This window comes from Neodiprion virginianus, chromosome 2 (genome assembly GCF_021901495.1).
Source record: "Neodiprion virginianus isolate iyNeoVirg1 chromosome 2, iyNeoVirg1.1, whole genome shotgun sequence".
Classification (NCBI taxonomy): Eukaryota; Metazoa; Arthropoda; class Insecta; order Hymenoptera; family Diprionidae; genus Neodiprion; species Neodiprion virginianus.
Window position 1 is genome coordinate 40,146,484 of NC_060878.1, and position 13,234 is coordinate 40,159,717.

At 38.3% G+C, this 13,234-nt stretch overlaps 1 protein-coding gene across 3 annotated transcripts; it reads left to right on the forward strand.

Annotated features, from left to right (window-relative positions):
• Nucleotides 1-1,768: 1,768 nt before the first annotated feature.
• Nucleotides 1,769-11,439, forward strand: LOC124297210 (armadillo segment polarity protein). Of its 3 annotated transcripts, none has more exons than XM_046747978.1 (10): nucleotides 1,769-1,902; nucleotides 2,782-2,845; nucleotides 2,937-3,167; nucleotides 3,373-4,167; nucleotides 4,284-4,552; nucleotides 4,638-4,979; nucleotides 5,121-5,294; nucleotides 5,426-5,728; nucleotides 7,638-7,734; nucleotides 9,953-11,439. In XM_046747978.1, the coding sequence occupies exons 2-10, from the start codon at nucleotides 2,809-2,811 to the stop codon at nucleotides 10,135-10,137; spliced, it is 2,433 nt and encodes an 810-aa protein (XP_046603934.1). In that variant the 5' UTR covers nucleotides 1,769-1,902; nucleotides 2,782-2,808; the 3' UTR covers nucleotides 10,138-11,439. The 3 variants fall into 3 exon arrangements, with proteins under 3 accessions (XP_046603934.1, XP_046603935.1, XP_046603936.1); XM_046747979.1 differs by having other exon boundaries at nucleotides 5,124-5,294; XM_046747980.1 differs by lacking the exon at nucleotides 7,638-7,734 and having other exon boundaries at nucleotides 9,953-10,096.
• The last annotated feature ends 1,795 nt before the right edge of the window (nucleotides 11,440-13,234 follow it).

The following is a 13,234-nucleotide window of genomic DNA, read 5'->3' on the forward strand; positions in this document are numbered from 1 at the left end:
CGCGATCGTGCGGTAATAACACAAATTTCGTTTGGAAACGCTCCCCTAACGAGCGACACACGCTACACGCCAAGCGCGCGTGCTATATCGGTTGCATTCGTGTAGGCGCTTGTGGCACCTCCGATCGAGAATAACATGCGCCGATTTTAGAATCTTCGGAGCGTTTCGATAGTTACTTTCAAAAGCAAATAGAATCGCTGTAATTGAGAACGAAGAGATAATCTATCAGAATTGCTAAAATGGTATAATTACGAGCGATAAACGTAACTGAAATTTCTGGAGTTACTATACTACGGTCATGTTACGCAGCTATAATACAACTATAATAAATCAATTTAGTTTCAAGCTAGACATTAGTCTGGCGTGTAAAACCGCGGCATAGCTACTTAAATAATGGTAATTGCAGGAACGCGCGAGTATAAATTCCACGGTTGATTCTTCGGTCAACTTGCTCAGGCTTATCTCGTTTCCAAGTGAAGATTAAAAAGGAACAATTCCTTGTACAAAGTTAACTAGACTTCAAACTGCGCAGTTCAAGCAATTCTGTGTGCTGCCGCGTTTCGTTCAGGTAAAATAGCGGTTCCCTATTATCCCTGCAAGGGTCGATTCTGACCATAAAAAGCTGGGAGCGGTTCGAGCGGCCTTCGTTTAGAAGCAAAAGAGAAAAATCATACAATTTCATCTGAACGAGACTAGCTGGGGAAAAAAGTTATTCGCAGAATTTTAAATATCTCATCCATCGATAATAAACGAACAATCATTTATCTGAAATATATCTACAAACGCTGGGTTTTTGTTGCCATAATCATGTATGTTTGCTTAAGCTCGAACCCTATGTAGCACGCCACGTGATTATAGAAGATGTAGGCATAAGGGCGACTGTTTGTTGAAAGATGAAATATTTACGATTATTATATGGAAATGGAGAGATAAATCCAGTAGAATTTAACACAGAATAACTTTATTAACCAGTTAGGTATAACTGTTACTATACCTATACATTATGTAGATTCATACATGTAAATCCTTATAAAAGTATGATTTACGCCTGCGGACGGTGCACGAGGGAAGTTTCCCGGTCAATTATCATCTGCGAATTTCGTCACAAACTAAGAACATAAGCTAACATGAAATAAAGGAATAGTTCTGACGCGTATACCGCGCTTTTCTAATTCTCCGAATACCGTAGACTAGAGTCTGTAGTACGTATAGGAGTCACGCAATGCCGCCGATTAGTGTTCGGCTTAGTCAGCTGGGAATTCTCCGATTTCCAAACGATGTCCTCAGACCCGAATGATGAAAAAATCCGACAAAGAGTGGATGATGAAAAAGGCGAATGCAGAGAGCGTCGAGAGGCTCGTACAGCATCGAATTTATTGCCTATTTCGAGCACATGGAACAATTAGTCAAGTGGCAACACTCGGCACTTGATCGTTCGGTCCACTATCGGCGTAGTAACACAAAAAAGGTTTCCTCCTAACCCAAAGATTCTACGGATCGTAACAGTTTGTTTTATTTTTTCAATTCGAATTCTACCCAATTGTCCCATGATCCGAATCAGCGCCGTTGACCGGTTCCCCGAAGCTTCTGCGGGAGGCTAAAACTTCACGCATGCTTTGTACCGCCGACACGGCACAGTATATCGACTCGAGTCATATTATAGTGTGTCATACTCTAATCACCGGGTCTAAACATCGGGACTACTTTCTGCGCGGCGCAGGTCTTCGTCTCGTCGTAAAGGGCGCGCTGCGGCCGCTGGATCCGCCATGTTTAGTTGGCGGAGCGAGGAGGCAGTGCTTGGAAGGGGGAACTGGAAGCTGGCTGGTGTAAAGTGAGTCACTCGCGTAGTTTGACGGACGATATTCGCACGAATAACAATAATTATCGACCCTCTGGTAAACGGTAAGTGAAACAATGTTATCCTGCGTTATCCGCGCCCCCGGTCTCGCCCTCTGAGGCCTGATTATCCCCAATTTTCGTGTTTACGCCTGGGTGTGTCAAAAGTGCTTCCATTGCCCCCTTCCGATTGTCAGAAAATGGTGATGCATTGCATTCTTGAGCCCTTTGTTGTGCCGCAACACCCACGCGTACCCACGCTTCGGTTTCTTGGCCCACTCCGCGTATCACACTCGTTTAATACGCTTTATCGGTCCTTTTTCACCCTCTATAGCAGTTCGTACGATCCCCGGCGTTTCGTCGATAAATTAAGTATGGAAAATAAAAAAAAAGAGAAATAGAAGGGAGAGTTAAAAAAAAAAAAAAAAAAACCACCTACCTATCGCTTTACTCGAACGGATATGTGCACCTGCGTGCATCTTGTACTATTCGCTTTGCTATCAGCGTGAATAGATTTTTTGAGGACTGTGGTAGACACGTATTTTATTTTATTTATTATTTTTTTTTTATCATACATTTGTACATTTTTCTGCTTCGATCAGATATATGTTTTATATCTGTATGATTAAATACACTGGTGTTAATCTAAATATTACAAGTGCGTATTACGAGATATTTGTTATCTCACAATCGTTAGCTAGCTGGTAATATGAATCATAGGAGCGATGAGTCTGTTGTCAAATTTGCATAAGAATGAAAGTTACATAGCAGCTAGACATATGTACGTATATCTATATGCAGTTTGGTGTCTCTGAACAAAAAAAAGACGTGCTTTCATCAGTTGTAATTTGTGACATTTCAGACTGTTGCGTAATACACATTCAATGCTAAACTTACTCCGATCGATCTGATACAAAATTACATAATAATCCCCATTTTATGCAGGTGTGGAGTGTTTCGCCCGTTGGAGCCATGAGTTATCAAATGACGTCGAATCAATCTAGACCCAGTAAGTACCATCTGATTTGAATTACAGGTCTGACCTTAGGGCCTTTCGATTTGAAATTGAATCAATTTTCTGTTATATTCGTAACTTCCAGTGTCGCACGGCAGCTATCAAGGCCCGGCAGACCTACCGATGGGCTCTGCCAAAGAGCAGACTCTCATGTGGCAACAAAACTCCTACATGGGCGACTCGGGGATCCATTCAGGGGCTGCGACTCAGGCGCAGTCTCTGTCAGGAAAGGAAGATGACGATATAGAGGGAGACCAACTCATGTTCGACTTGGATCAGGGCTTCGCTCAAGGATTCACACAGGACCAAGTCGACGGTGAGGAAAATATTATTGAAATATTTATTACATATGGAAGAAAAAAACCCAAAATATTACGGAGTATTATTTTCTGCTTGAAATTACTACAAACTTCAGCCTCAGTTTAAAAGAATTCTGTCAAGTTGTAAACAGCGAGGAGTACGTGTTAACGAATCTTGTAAAATTCAATTAAAATATTCAACAATCATTTTTATTTCAACAGAAATGAATCAACAACTGAGCCACACGAGATCACAGCGTGTACGCGCAGCAATGTTCCCTGAAACATTAGAGGAGGGTATTGAGATACCATCTACACAGTATGATCCAGCGCAACCGACCGCAGTTCAAAGACTGGCAGAGCCAAGCCAAATGTTGAAGCACGCAGTGGTCAACTTGATCAACTATCAGGATGATGCAGATCTGGCAACTCGTGCGATTCCAGAGTTGATCAAGCTCCTCAACGACGAGGATCAGGTTATAGTTTCGCAGGCTGCTATGATGGTGCATCAGTTGTCTAAAAAGGAAGCCTCACGACACGCTATTATGAACAGTCCCCAAATGGTGGCTGCTCTTGTACGAGCAATCTCAAACAGCAATGATCTTGAATCAACGAAAGCTGCGGTCGGAACTCTGCACAATTTGTCTCACCACAGACAAGGGCTTTTGGCTATTTTCAAAAGTGGCGGTATCCCCGCCCTTGTTAAGCTGTTGAGTTCACCAGTAGAGTCTGTATTATTCTACGCCATAACCACGCTTCACAATCTGCTGCTTCACCAAGACGGTTCTAAAATGGCCGTACGTCTTGCCGGTGGACTGCAGAAGATGGTTGCTCTTCTTCAGCGTAACAACGTGAAATTTTTGGCTATTGTAACTGACTGTCTCCAAATTCTCGCTTACGGCAATCAAGAAAGCAAGCTGATCATCCTCGCTTCTCAGGGACCAATCGAACTTGTACGAATTATGCGCTCTTATGAGTACGAGAAGCTGTTGTGGACAACCTCCAGAGTCTTGAAGGGTAAAATATAATCTAACAATATCTAGGGACTTATAGATAATATTCACTCTGAAATTATCCCTGACACCTCTTACGCAACAATCATATTTCAATATGTATTCTTTTCTCTTCCCCAGTGCTGTCGGTGTGCTCCAGCAACAAACCAGCAATTGTCGAAGCTGGCGGTATGCAAGCCTTGGCAATGCATCTTGGAAACTCGAGTCCAAGACTGGTTCAGAATTGCTTGTGGACACTGCGAAATCTCTCTGACGCAGGAACAAAAGTTGACGGACTGGAGGGTCTGCTGCAAGGATTAGTGCAGGTGCTGACTTCAAGCGACGTAAACGTTGTCACATGCGCAGCCGGTATTCTGTCAAATTTGACATGCAACAATCAACGCAACAAGGTGCGTCAAATTTCTTACAGAGTAAGGATTTAAATGAGGAGAAGAAGCAAAATATTCACAAAAGTATTTGAAAAACTTATTTCAGGTCACAGTGTGTCAAGTTGGGGGAGTCGACGCACTTGTGCGCACTATTGTCAGCGCTGGTGATCGCGAGGAGATAACAGAGCCAGCAGTCTGTGCTCTCCGTCATCTAACTTCGCGTCACGTCGACGCCGAAATGGCCCAAAATTCGGTCCGCTTGAACTACGGCATTCAGGTCATAGTCAAGCTTCTGCATCCGCCTTCGCGCTGGCCGTTGGTCAAGGCTGTTATTGGCCTTATTCGTAATCTGGCTCTGTGCCCAGCGAATCATGCTCCGTTACGCGAACATGGCGCTATTCATCATCTGGTTAGGCTCCTCATGCGCGCTTTCCAGGATACTCAGCGAGTATGTTCCTTTATAATTATGTCTCGATCATTCAATCAAACGTATTAGACACAGAAATAAAAGAACGCTTAATACAGTGTCACGTCACATGCCGAATGTTGATCTTGACTTATCGAGCTTATTATCACCGTTATCTTGCAGCAGAGATCCTCAGTGGCTAGTACAGGAAGCCAACAGGCAGCTGGAGCATACGCAGATGGGGTGCGCATGGAAGAAATTGTGGAAGGCACAGTTGGAGCTTTGCACATTCTAGCCAGAGAATCGCATAACAGAGCGATCATTCGAACTCAAACTGTTATACCGATATTCGTCCAGGTCCGTACTCTAATGATCAACTTATAATCTGTAGATTACTTTTTAGTGATGTATATCACAACCCTGCTTTATCACAGATTAGTATCAGTCTTTTGTTCATCCGATGTCCTTTTACCTTTATGGAACATTAGTTGCTGTTCAACGAGATTGAGAATATTCAACGCGTCGCGGCAGGAGTACTTTGCGAATTGGCGACGGATAAGGAAGGGGCTGAAATGATTGAGCAAGAAGGAGCTACCGCTCCGCTAACTGAGTTACTTCACTCGCGGAACGAAGGCGTTGCAACTTACGCAGCTGCCGTGCTTTTCCGAATGAGTGACGACAAGCCGCAGGACTACAAGAAACGGTTATCTATGGAGCTGACTAACTCGCTATTCCGCGAAGACACCAGCCTCTGGAACAACGCTGATCTCGGAATGGGTCCAGACTTACAGGTAAAATCAGCACATTTTCTTATTCGAGACACTCGCACTGTGGCTTCTATTAGTTTTCACATCAAACCGCCTTGAAATAATTCTAGGTTTTTTCGTGAATATCACCAGATCGACAGAACATTCCTTCTTTTCTTTCGTTTTTCCACTCTTCTAATAACTTGGGTGGGTATGTACGTGTTATTCCCTTTTGTTGCGAGGGCCGCTGTTTCATTCATATTGTGCAAAGCGTAATGGGTGATCAAAGGAAAAGTATTGTACAGAGTAGCATGTTTCAAACGAGACAGAAAAAGATGAAGACAAAGCGAAAGAGAGAGAGAGAAAGACACGGGCGGAAACGAGAGACAGTTTTCCAATATCAACCATTGAATGGTGTGTAAATGAAGCCACAGTTAAAGTGACAGAGGTGCAGAATATTCCACACCTGTGAATCTCCTGTCAGCACTGAGTGCTCGCTTAATTCGCTACATAAAACGTATTACGTATTTGACACATGAAAATTTTCGTGCAGTAGCAGCTGGTAGATAATAGCGTAGTAGACTGTTGCATTATTGTTTTGTCCATTATTCCAATACGCATAACACACGAATTGGCCTATTATGTACATAAAAACTATTTTTCATAATCGATTGAAATATGTTCAATTGCGCAAAGCTTAATCTAACATAACATTAAACGCGTTCTTACGTGTAATCACATTCATATACATATGTGCTTTTTTTTACCAATTTTAAGCTTGCTCTTTGTATAATTTTTAGCCTGCAACAATTGATATTATACCTTCTTGGAATAGATCGAGTAGTAGACAGTTGTTATCACTCCGCTCACTATAATTTCGACTCACAGAGCACAACAAACCCGCGGTATGTTAGGAGAAGATTTGATTTATTACAGCTATTACCTACTCGTCCAAAATTAGCATCAAAGTCTAGGGTATGTAACCTGGTTTATTTTGAAACAGTCACAAGGTGATCCTCGATTTTAACAGGGCAGGGGAAGGTAAGGGGACCCTTTGTTTTGTATGCACCATTTCCTGATGGAAGACATTCGCTTTTGAATATCCTATACAACCGAAATAAGAATTCAAAGAAAACATCACGCAAATCAATTTCTCTTCTTATTCTGATTGTCAATTTACGAGGTCAATATTGACGATTTTGTTTTAAAAATAGAATAGCGTTGTGCCTAATGGAAGCATGGGAAGTAGTGTACATGCAAAATAGAAAAATATAAGCATAAAATTAGAATGTGTTGAGCGTATAGTATAGTCAGAAAAGGTACTGAATAAAAAAAAAAATACAGACAGAGAAGTGAATCCAATTGAATTTTAATATTCCTCAATATGAAAAATTGGGACAATTGTGGAACTTTTCTTTGTTTTCGTAATATCCCTTCAATGAAATTGAACTTGAATCACTTCAATTGCACCTTGTAAACCGTCGTACGATTTTTTTTTTCTGTTCCAAAATTTTTATGGCTCGAACACGTGCCCGACACATCCTTAGAAACAAACATCGCACAGTTGAATTTAAAATCACAGATATATATACACCATATAAACCCTGCATGGGAATGTATTTTGCTATTCTATGTCGCACGAGACACAAGGTATTCTAATCTAAAATTCCTTTATAATGTAAAGTATAAAGTACGCACATACATAAAAGAAGAGGAGCCGTATTCCCTGCAGTTTGATGTATCGGTTTTTCCGTCCCCTTTTTTTATTCGACGTGTAAAATTGTGTTAACCCTTTATTTCTTGCGGTTTTTTGATTAAATTTTTTTTTTTATTATCACTTATTTTTCTTTACTTTGAGTAAAATCGGATCTCAACCGTAGAACGCAGAGGGCGTAACAATTTTAATCTATTAGACATTAAGTTTTGTGTTTACCTGTGCCTACCTACTCTCCAGGACATGCTTGGTCCAGATCAAGGCTATGATGGTATGTATGGACAAGGACCCCCTAGTGTGCACAGCAGTCACGGAGGTCGGGGATACCAGCCGCAAGGTAAGTCACACATTTCGTCCATCCTTGCTCTCCCTTTTGCATTACGTTTAATTATACTTGTTATTCACTGCTGCTGGCATCACAAACAATGGTAAAATAATAAACGTTGAACGATTTAATTATAGAAACAAACTGTACACCATGTTGTGCTAAATTTGTTTGAAGAATCACTTCGAACGGGAGTTTTCAATTCCATGAAAAGAACTAATTAATAGAATTTTGTTAAATAAGTTGTTGGTCGGGAAAAGTAAGTAATTACTTTTGTCCATGAGATAGAATGACGGATTTTTTTTTTTTTTTTGCGTCACACGCATTGTAAAATTTAAAGAAAAAGATCGTCCAAGTGTTGTTTCTTTTTTTTTTTTCTGTAGTAGTGTCCTTTTCCATCTCCCCTCTCCTCCTTTCTTCAACAAAACTAAACCGAGTAAACCTTATCTTATTAAAATTCACAATCTTTGGGTATCGTTTAAGCACTTAACACTTCTAGCTAATTAGAGTCATTATATTTAATGTAATGTTATTCCAACAGCAGCTTAACCAACGGACTTACATTTAAGTAAAAGGCTATCAACAATATCTCGTGGTAACACATAGGTGAACCTCAATTCTTACTTACTCTAATCTGCTTGCTAATATTAACATTGTGAACTGTATCCACTATTTCGTGTTAATTATACACTACGTATTTGCTATTTGCTAGTGTATATTTCTTACTGTTTGCAGTACACGGAATTGCTCTTAAGTTCGTTGAACATTCCGCTGGTTTTGTACAAACACATTCAGCAATGCTTGTTACGCAAACTTTAGAGAGTACTTTTAATCCACCTTTTCATTCGTTGAATTATACTACGTTCAAACTCAACGCCAATCGTAAACATGTCTACTTGTGTAGAGCAAATGAAAATACGGAAACTTATTCAAGTTAATGCTTGAAAACATGTCACTAAATCTTCCGCTTGCGCATGTGTGTGTGTCTGAATCTACTGCACGTCTATGATACAGCATTGTTGTTGTGCAGTTGAAATTAAAAAATAGTTTGGTAGAATGTATCGTTTTTTAACACTTATCATGAAAAATAACGCTCTGCTTCTTACTTTGAATAACAATCAATATTAACCATGTGTATTTGTTGCCAACAGATATTTAAACACCTTTGTTAATTAAATCTTACGTTTCAATTATAATTTCGAAATTATCTTTTGCGCAAAATGAAGTTTCATCTTGTTTTACTTTATTTTTTTTTAAAATTAGAATGCGAGTAAAGAGAGATGGTAATAGGTTTGATTTTGTATCTTCGTTCACAACAGTATAAATTCACAGTGAAGATTTTTTTTAAACAAAAATAGAGGAAGCCGACAAAGGTGATCAGTCAACTGTGTATCTAAAGGCATGCAATCAGGCAACTCCTACGCTGACTTGTAATCTCTCCTACCTTTCATCTTACCCTCTCTGTTTATTGAAGCTGAGAAATCAATAACTTTGACCTCTGGAGTGCTTGTTTCTATGCAGTTTCCACCTTAGTTAAGGGTCCATACGTGTGTTTTTGTTGGATTAAATATACTAAGTCTATTTTTTCCTTTTCACTCGCGTTTCTTCTATCGAAAATCGCAAAACTGATTTGAGAAAATAACAAAACGCATGATCGAATCCAGTTCCATATGACTGAAACAGCTTTTAACTTCCAATTCATGTAATGATGAAACTGATTTTTTCTTGCAATTGATGATTATCCTTTAATGAAAATAAGTTCTCAGTTGTGTAGATTTTGAATAAAGTTTGCGAATTCGTTGAACAGTAAGTAAATTTACGATTAGTTGGATTAGTTCAAGATTTTTGAAAAGTTTGAAGAAACAAGCTAAAACACCGTTTGTTATCCCTGTTATATCATTACTTAAAGCTTCTTAACTGTCCTGTGTTACTCAGTAATTACGATCTACTCCATCGCGTATAGATTAACGGCAAATCGACGATTTGAAGTAAAATGACGAGTAATCTTTCTACTTCAGCTTGACAATACCTAAACATGCCAGGAATATATCTACCTATATGTAAATCAGAAAGTTGAGCTATATGTTATTAAAAAAATACCTTTCTTTGACCTAGAATTGCAGTGATAATTTCTATTCAATTTTTTTATTTTTTATTTTGGACAGTTACCGTTAGTTTCTTTCCAGGCAGGAAATTGATTACATGCTGAAAATGTTGATTTTTTTGCCAGGTTATGACCAGATACCAATAGATTCAATGCAAGGACTTGAGATAGGCGGAGGATCGACGTACGGCGCAATGGACACCATGGACGTTGCTCAAGATGGTGATCTGAGCTTTGATCACCTCGAAGAACTTCCCGCACCTCCACAAGACAACAATCAGGTTGCTGCATGGTACGACACTGATCTCTAGACCGTGTCGCAGTCATCATCGACCGACCTCCGTAATACGAAATTCAAATTGTGAGGTTTTGTTTTCTTTCTTAATTTTTGAATCAAGGAAATTCACATCAATTGAATTAATAAATCGATGCTTTTACTTGCATTTCAATTATATATAAATATTTTTGATCAACGTTAACGGAGATATTTCGCAGTGGTGAACTGATAACGCGTCGTCAGGCGTTCCAAACAATTTTTAGAAGCCCAGAAAATCTGCATGTGAAAATATGACTTTATTAGTAATTATTTACTAGATATGTATCTATAGATAAAAAAAAAATCGTGTAATGAGGCTGTCTGCGTTACGGAATCTTTAAGAGGTACCGTCGTGTCGTATTATTGGCATTTTTTGTTGCACTAAATTTTCTATTATTATCGTGGAATGTATTTTTTAGTGAATTTTTTTTTTATCGTTACCCCCCCCCCCCCTCCCTCCCTCGCTCCCTCCCTCTCTCCCTCCCTCCCTCCCTCCCGCCCCTCTTATAATTGTCCGGTGTTCAACGTAACATTTTCAAAATTTTTATGTTACGTACAAAAGTGTAGCGATAAACTTGACTACGTCATTCATTTTTTCATCGTTAAAAATCGCCATAGGTCAGATTATTATTATTATTATTATTATTATTATTATTATTATACACTATAATTTTATATAAATGTCTATTACGTAATAAAAATTGAAACAAAAGGTAATATAGCAATTGATTTTATCACTTTCTTCTTGCATTCTTTGCAATATTTCTTTAATTTTCAAATTTCAAACGACTAAACTCATGAAAACTAAATCACTCCTTGTGTTCGGATATAAATTACGAAGGAACTTTACTTTACTTTTACGGAACTGTTGAACAGCTGTCACTGTCATCCAAATAGGGAACACTTTTTTTATTTTTATTTTTCACAACGCTTTCAAATATGAGTTTGCAAGTTAAAATGACAAAAGGTTGAAATAAAAGCATCGATTTAGCATCAAGTTTATTACACTGTGTTAGCATTACATATATGTATGCAGTAATTATGTTAGATCGTGGCATGATAGTAGTGAAGTAACCTTTTATTCTATTAGTTCGACCACTCGTTTTTGTTATTGCATTTGATTTTCATTCCCTTCATTGGGTATTATCTAGTTTTAAAACAAATTTCGAATGCGATTGATAAGTATAATTATTCGCATTGCACGGTATTCTCTGTATTTGAATGAAAAAAAAAACAAAAAAAACAAATACGTGAGTCCTTCTGTACATTAAAGTGATGATATCGATGCGAACGCGACACGCATTCAAAATTGTCAAATTAAAATATGTAAACGGCAGCTATTTGCCAATGAGCATACATGGATGCAAAGAAGTAGGACGTCGGAATGTTGACTTAAATAACAAAAAGGTTTTGCCTGCCTTTCATGTGCAATCTGTAAAACGTCTTGGCGTATCGGTCTCGACCAATCTCGTAGGATTGAAAAATTAAAAATGAACGAAATTATTAGGTACGTACCTTGGATTATTTAATGGAATTCCAGCGCTTACGATGAACTTTTTATAGTGATCATATCCTGGGGGTCGCAGACACGTCTTGAGTATACACGTATAATAGGATTATAAAATACATACGAGTAACGGATTAGACCGGGGAAACTGACGATTCAGAAACGGAAATCGACTGTTCATCGACACCGACTGTGCCGCAGTGTTACGTAACGTCAACGCATACCCCTAAGTTGTGACATCGATATCCATTCGATCCTGAATGCTTGCATTCACCAATCGCGAAAATATAATTTGCAAATCGTTCGTGTTCATCGCATACGTGATTTGAGAATCAAAACGGCAGCAAGCAATTCAGCTTTGAATGAAAATCGGGTTGAGTGAATGTGTCGGCATTTAAGATAACACCCGCGTTGACTAATGGAGAGAAAGATGCGAATGCATAAGATATTCTTGGCGCGTACTGATTATTGCTTCAATTATCCTCAATATTAAAATTCAATTAAAACGCCGCATAGTAATGCCAGAAATCGGTGATTCTGGAATTTTTCTGAGGACAGTTTCTCGGTCTCGGTCGAATTTCCTCGGTCTGTTCTATAGCTACTATATAGTTTTTTTTGCAATTTTGATATGTAATAAAATCTATTCGTATAATGGTATATTTATGCGAGGCGGCTAAGTGTTCGTGAATGAATTTTGATGCACTATTGAATTACCATATTATTAAATTTACACGGCTAAGAAACGGAAAGATGTTGGTGTTGTTTATTTAGAATAGATTTAGATATATATATACACACATGTGCACATTCGTGTATATACATATATATATATCCGAAGAAAATTGAAGAAAAACGAGGAAAAAAAGGATTGAAAATTTAAAATATTTAATAACACACTCGGATACAGGGGAGGGTAAACGAAAATAAATTAAAATATATTATAATTAACATATTATATAAATAATATACTAATTACAATAAACTAGCGTAAGTAAATTTTTTGCATTATGCTGCATTTCACAGGGTAGTAAATCCTAATTTTTATCTTAGTTTTTAATTTATTTAAGGACAATTGCAGTAATAACTGCCTATCGGATTGATTATTTACTCCATTCAGTATTAAGGAATATAGATTCTAAAACGTATTAATACATAATTCGTATACGTATATGTAATGTATCGTTTAATGTCGGTATACAAATAAAGCGGACACGCAAATTATATCGAATTTAAAACACTTGTCGGCCGATATTATTAGCCATCGCTTCACCCGCATGCACAATCGGTACTCGGCCTACAATGTTCACATTCAAAGTGAGAATAATTTAAATTCGCGTAACTTTCGCGACGAGTGAACCGATTCAATTAAATTCCAATGCAGCGGTCACTGCAAACATTTCGTTATAAAATTTACTAAAAAGCCTTATGTGTGGCAAACAGTACTTGTGCTCCACTGATCTTTTCATGCATGAAACATACAACGTTTTATAACGTTCATGGAGCAATCAAACTTCGTGAAAACTGTTCGAAACGACAGAACAAAGCAAGAACATTGGAAACTATATTTCCTCAACATTAGTTTCAT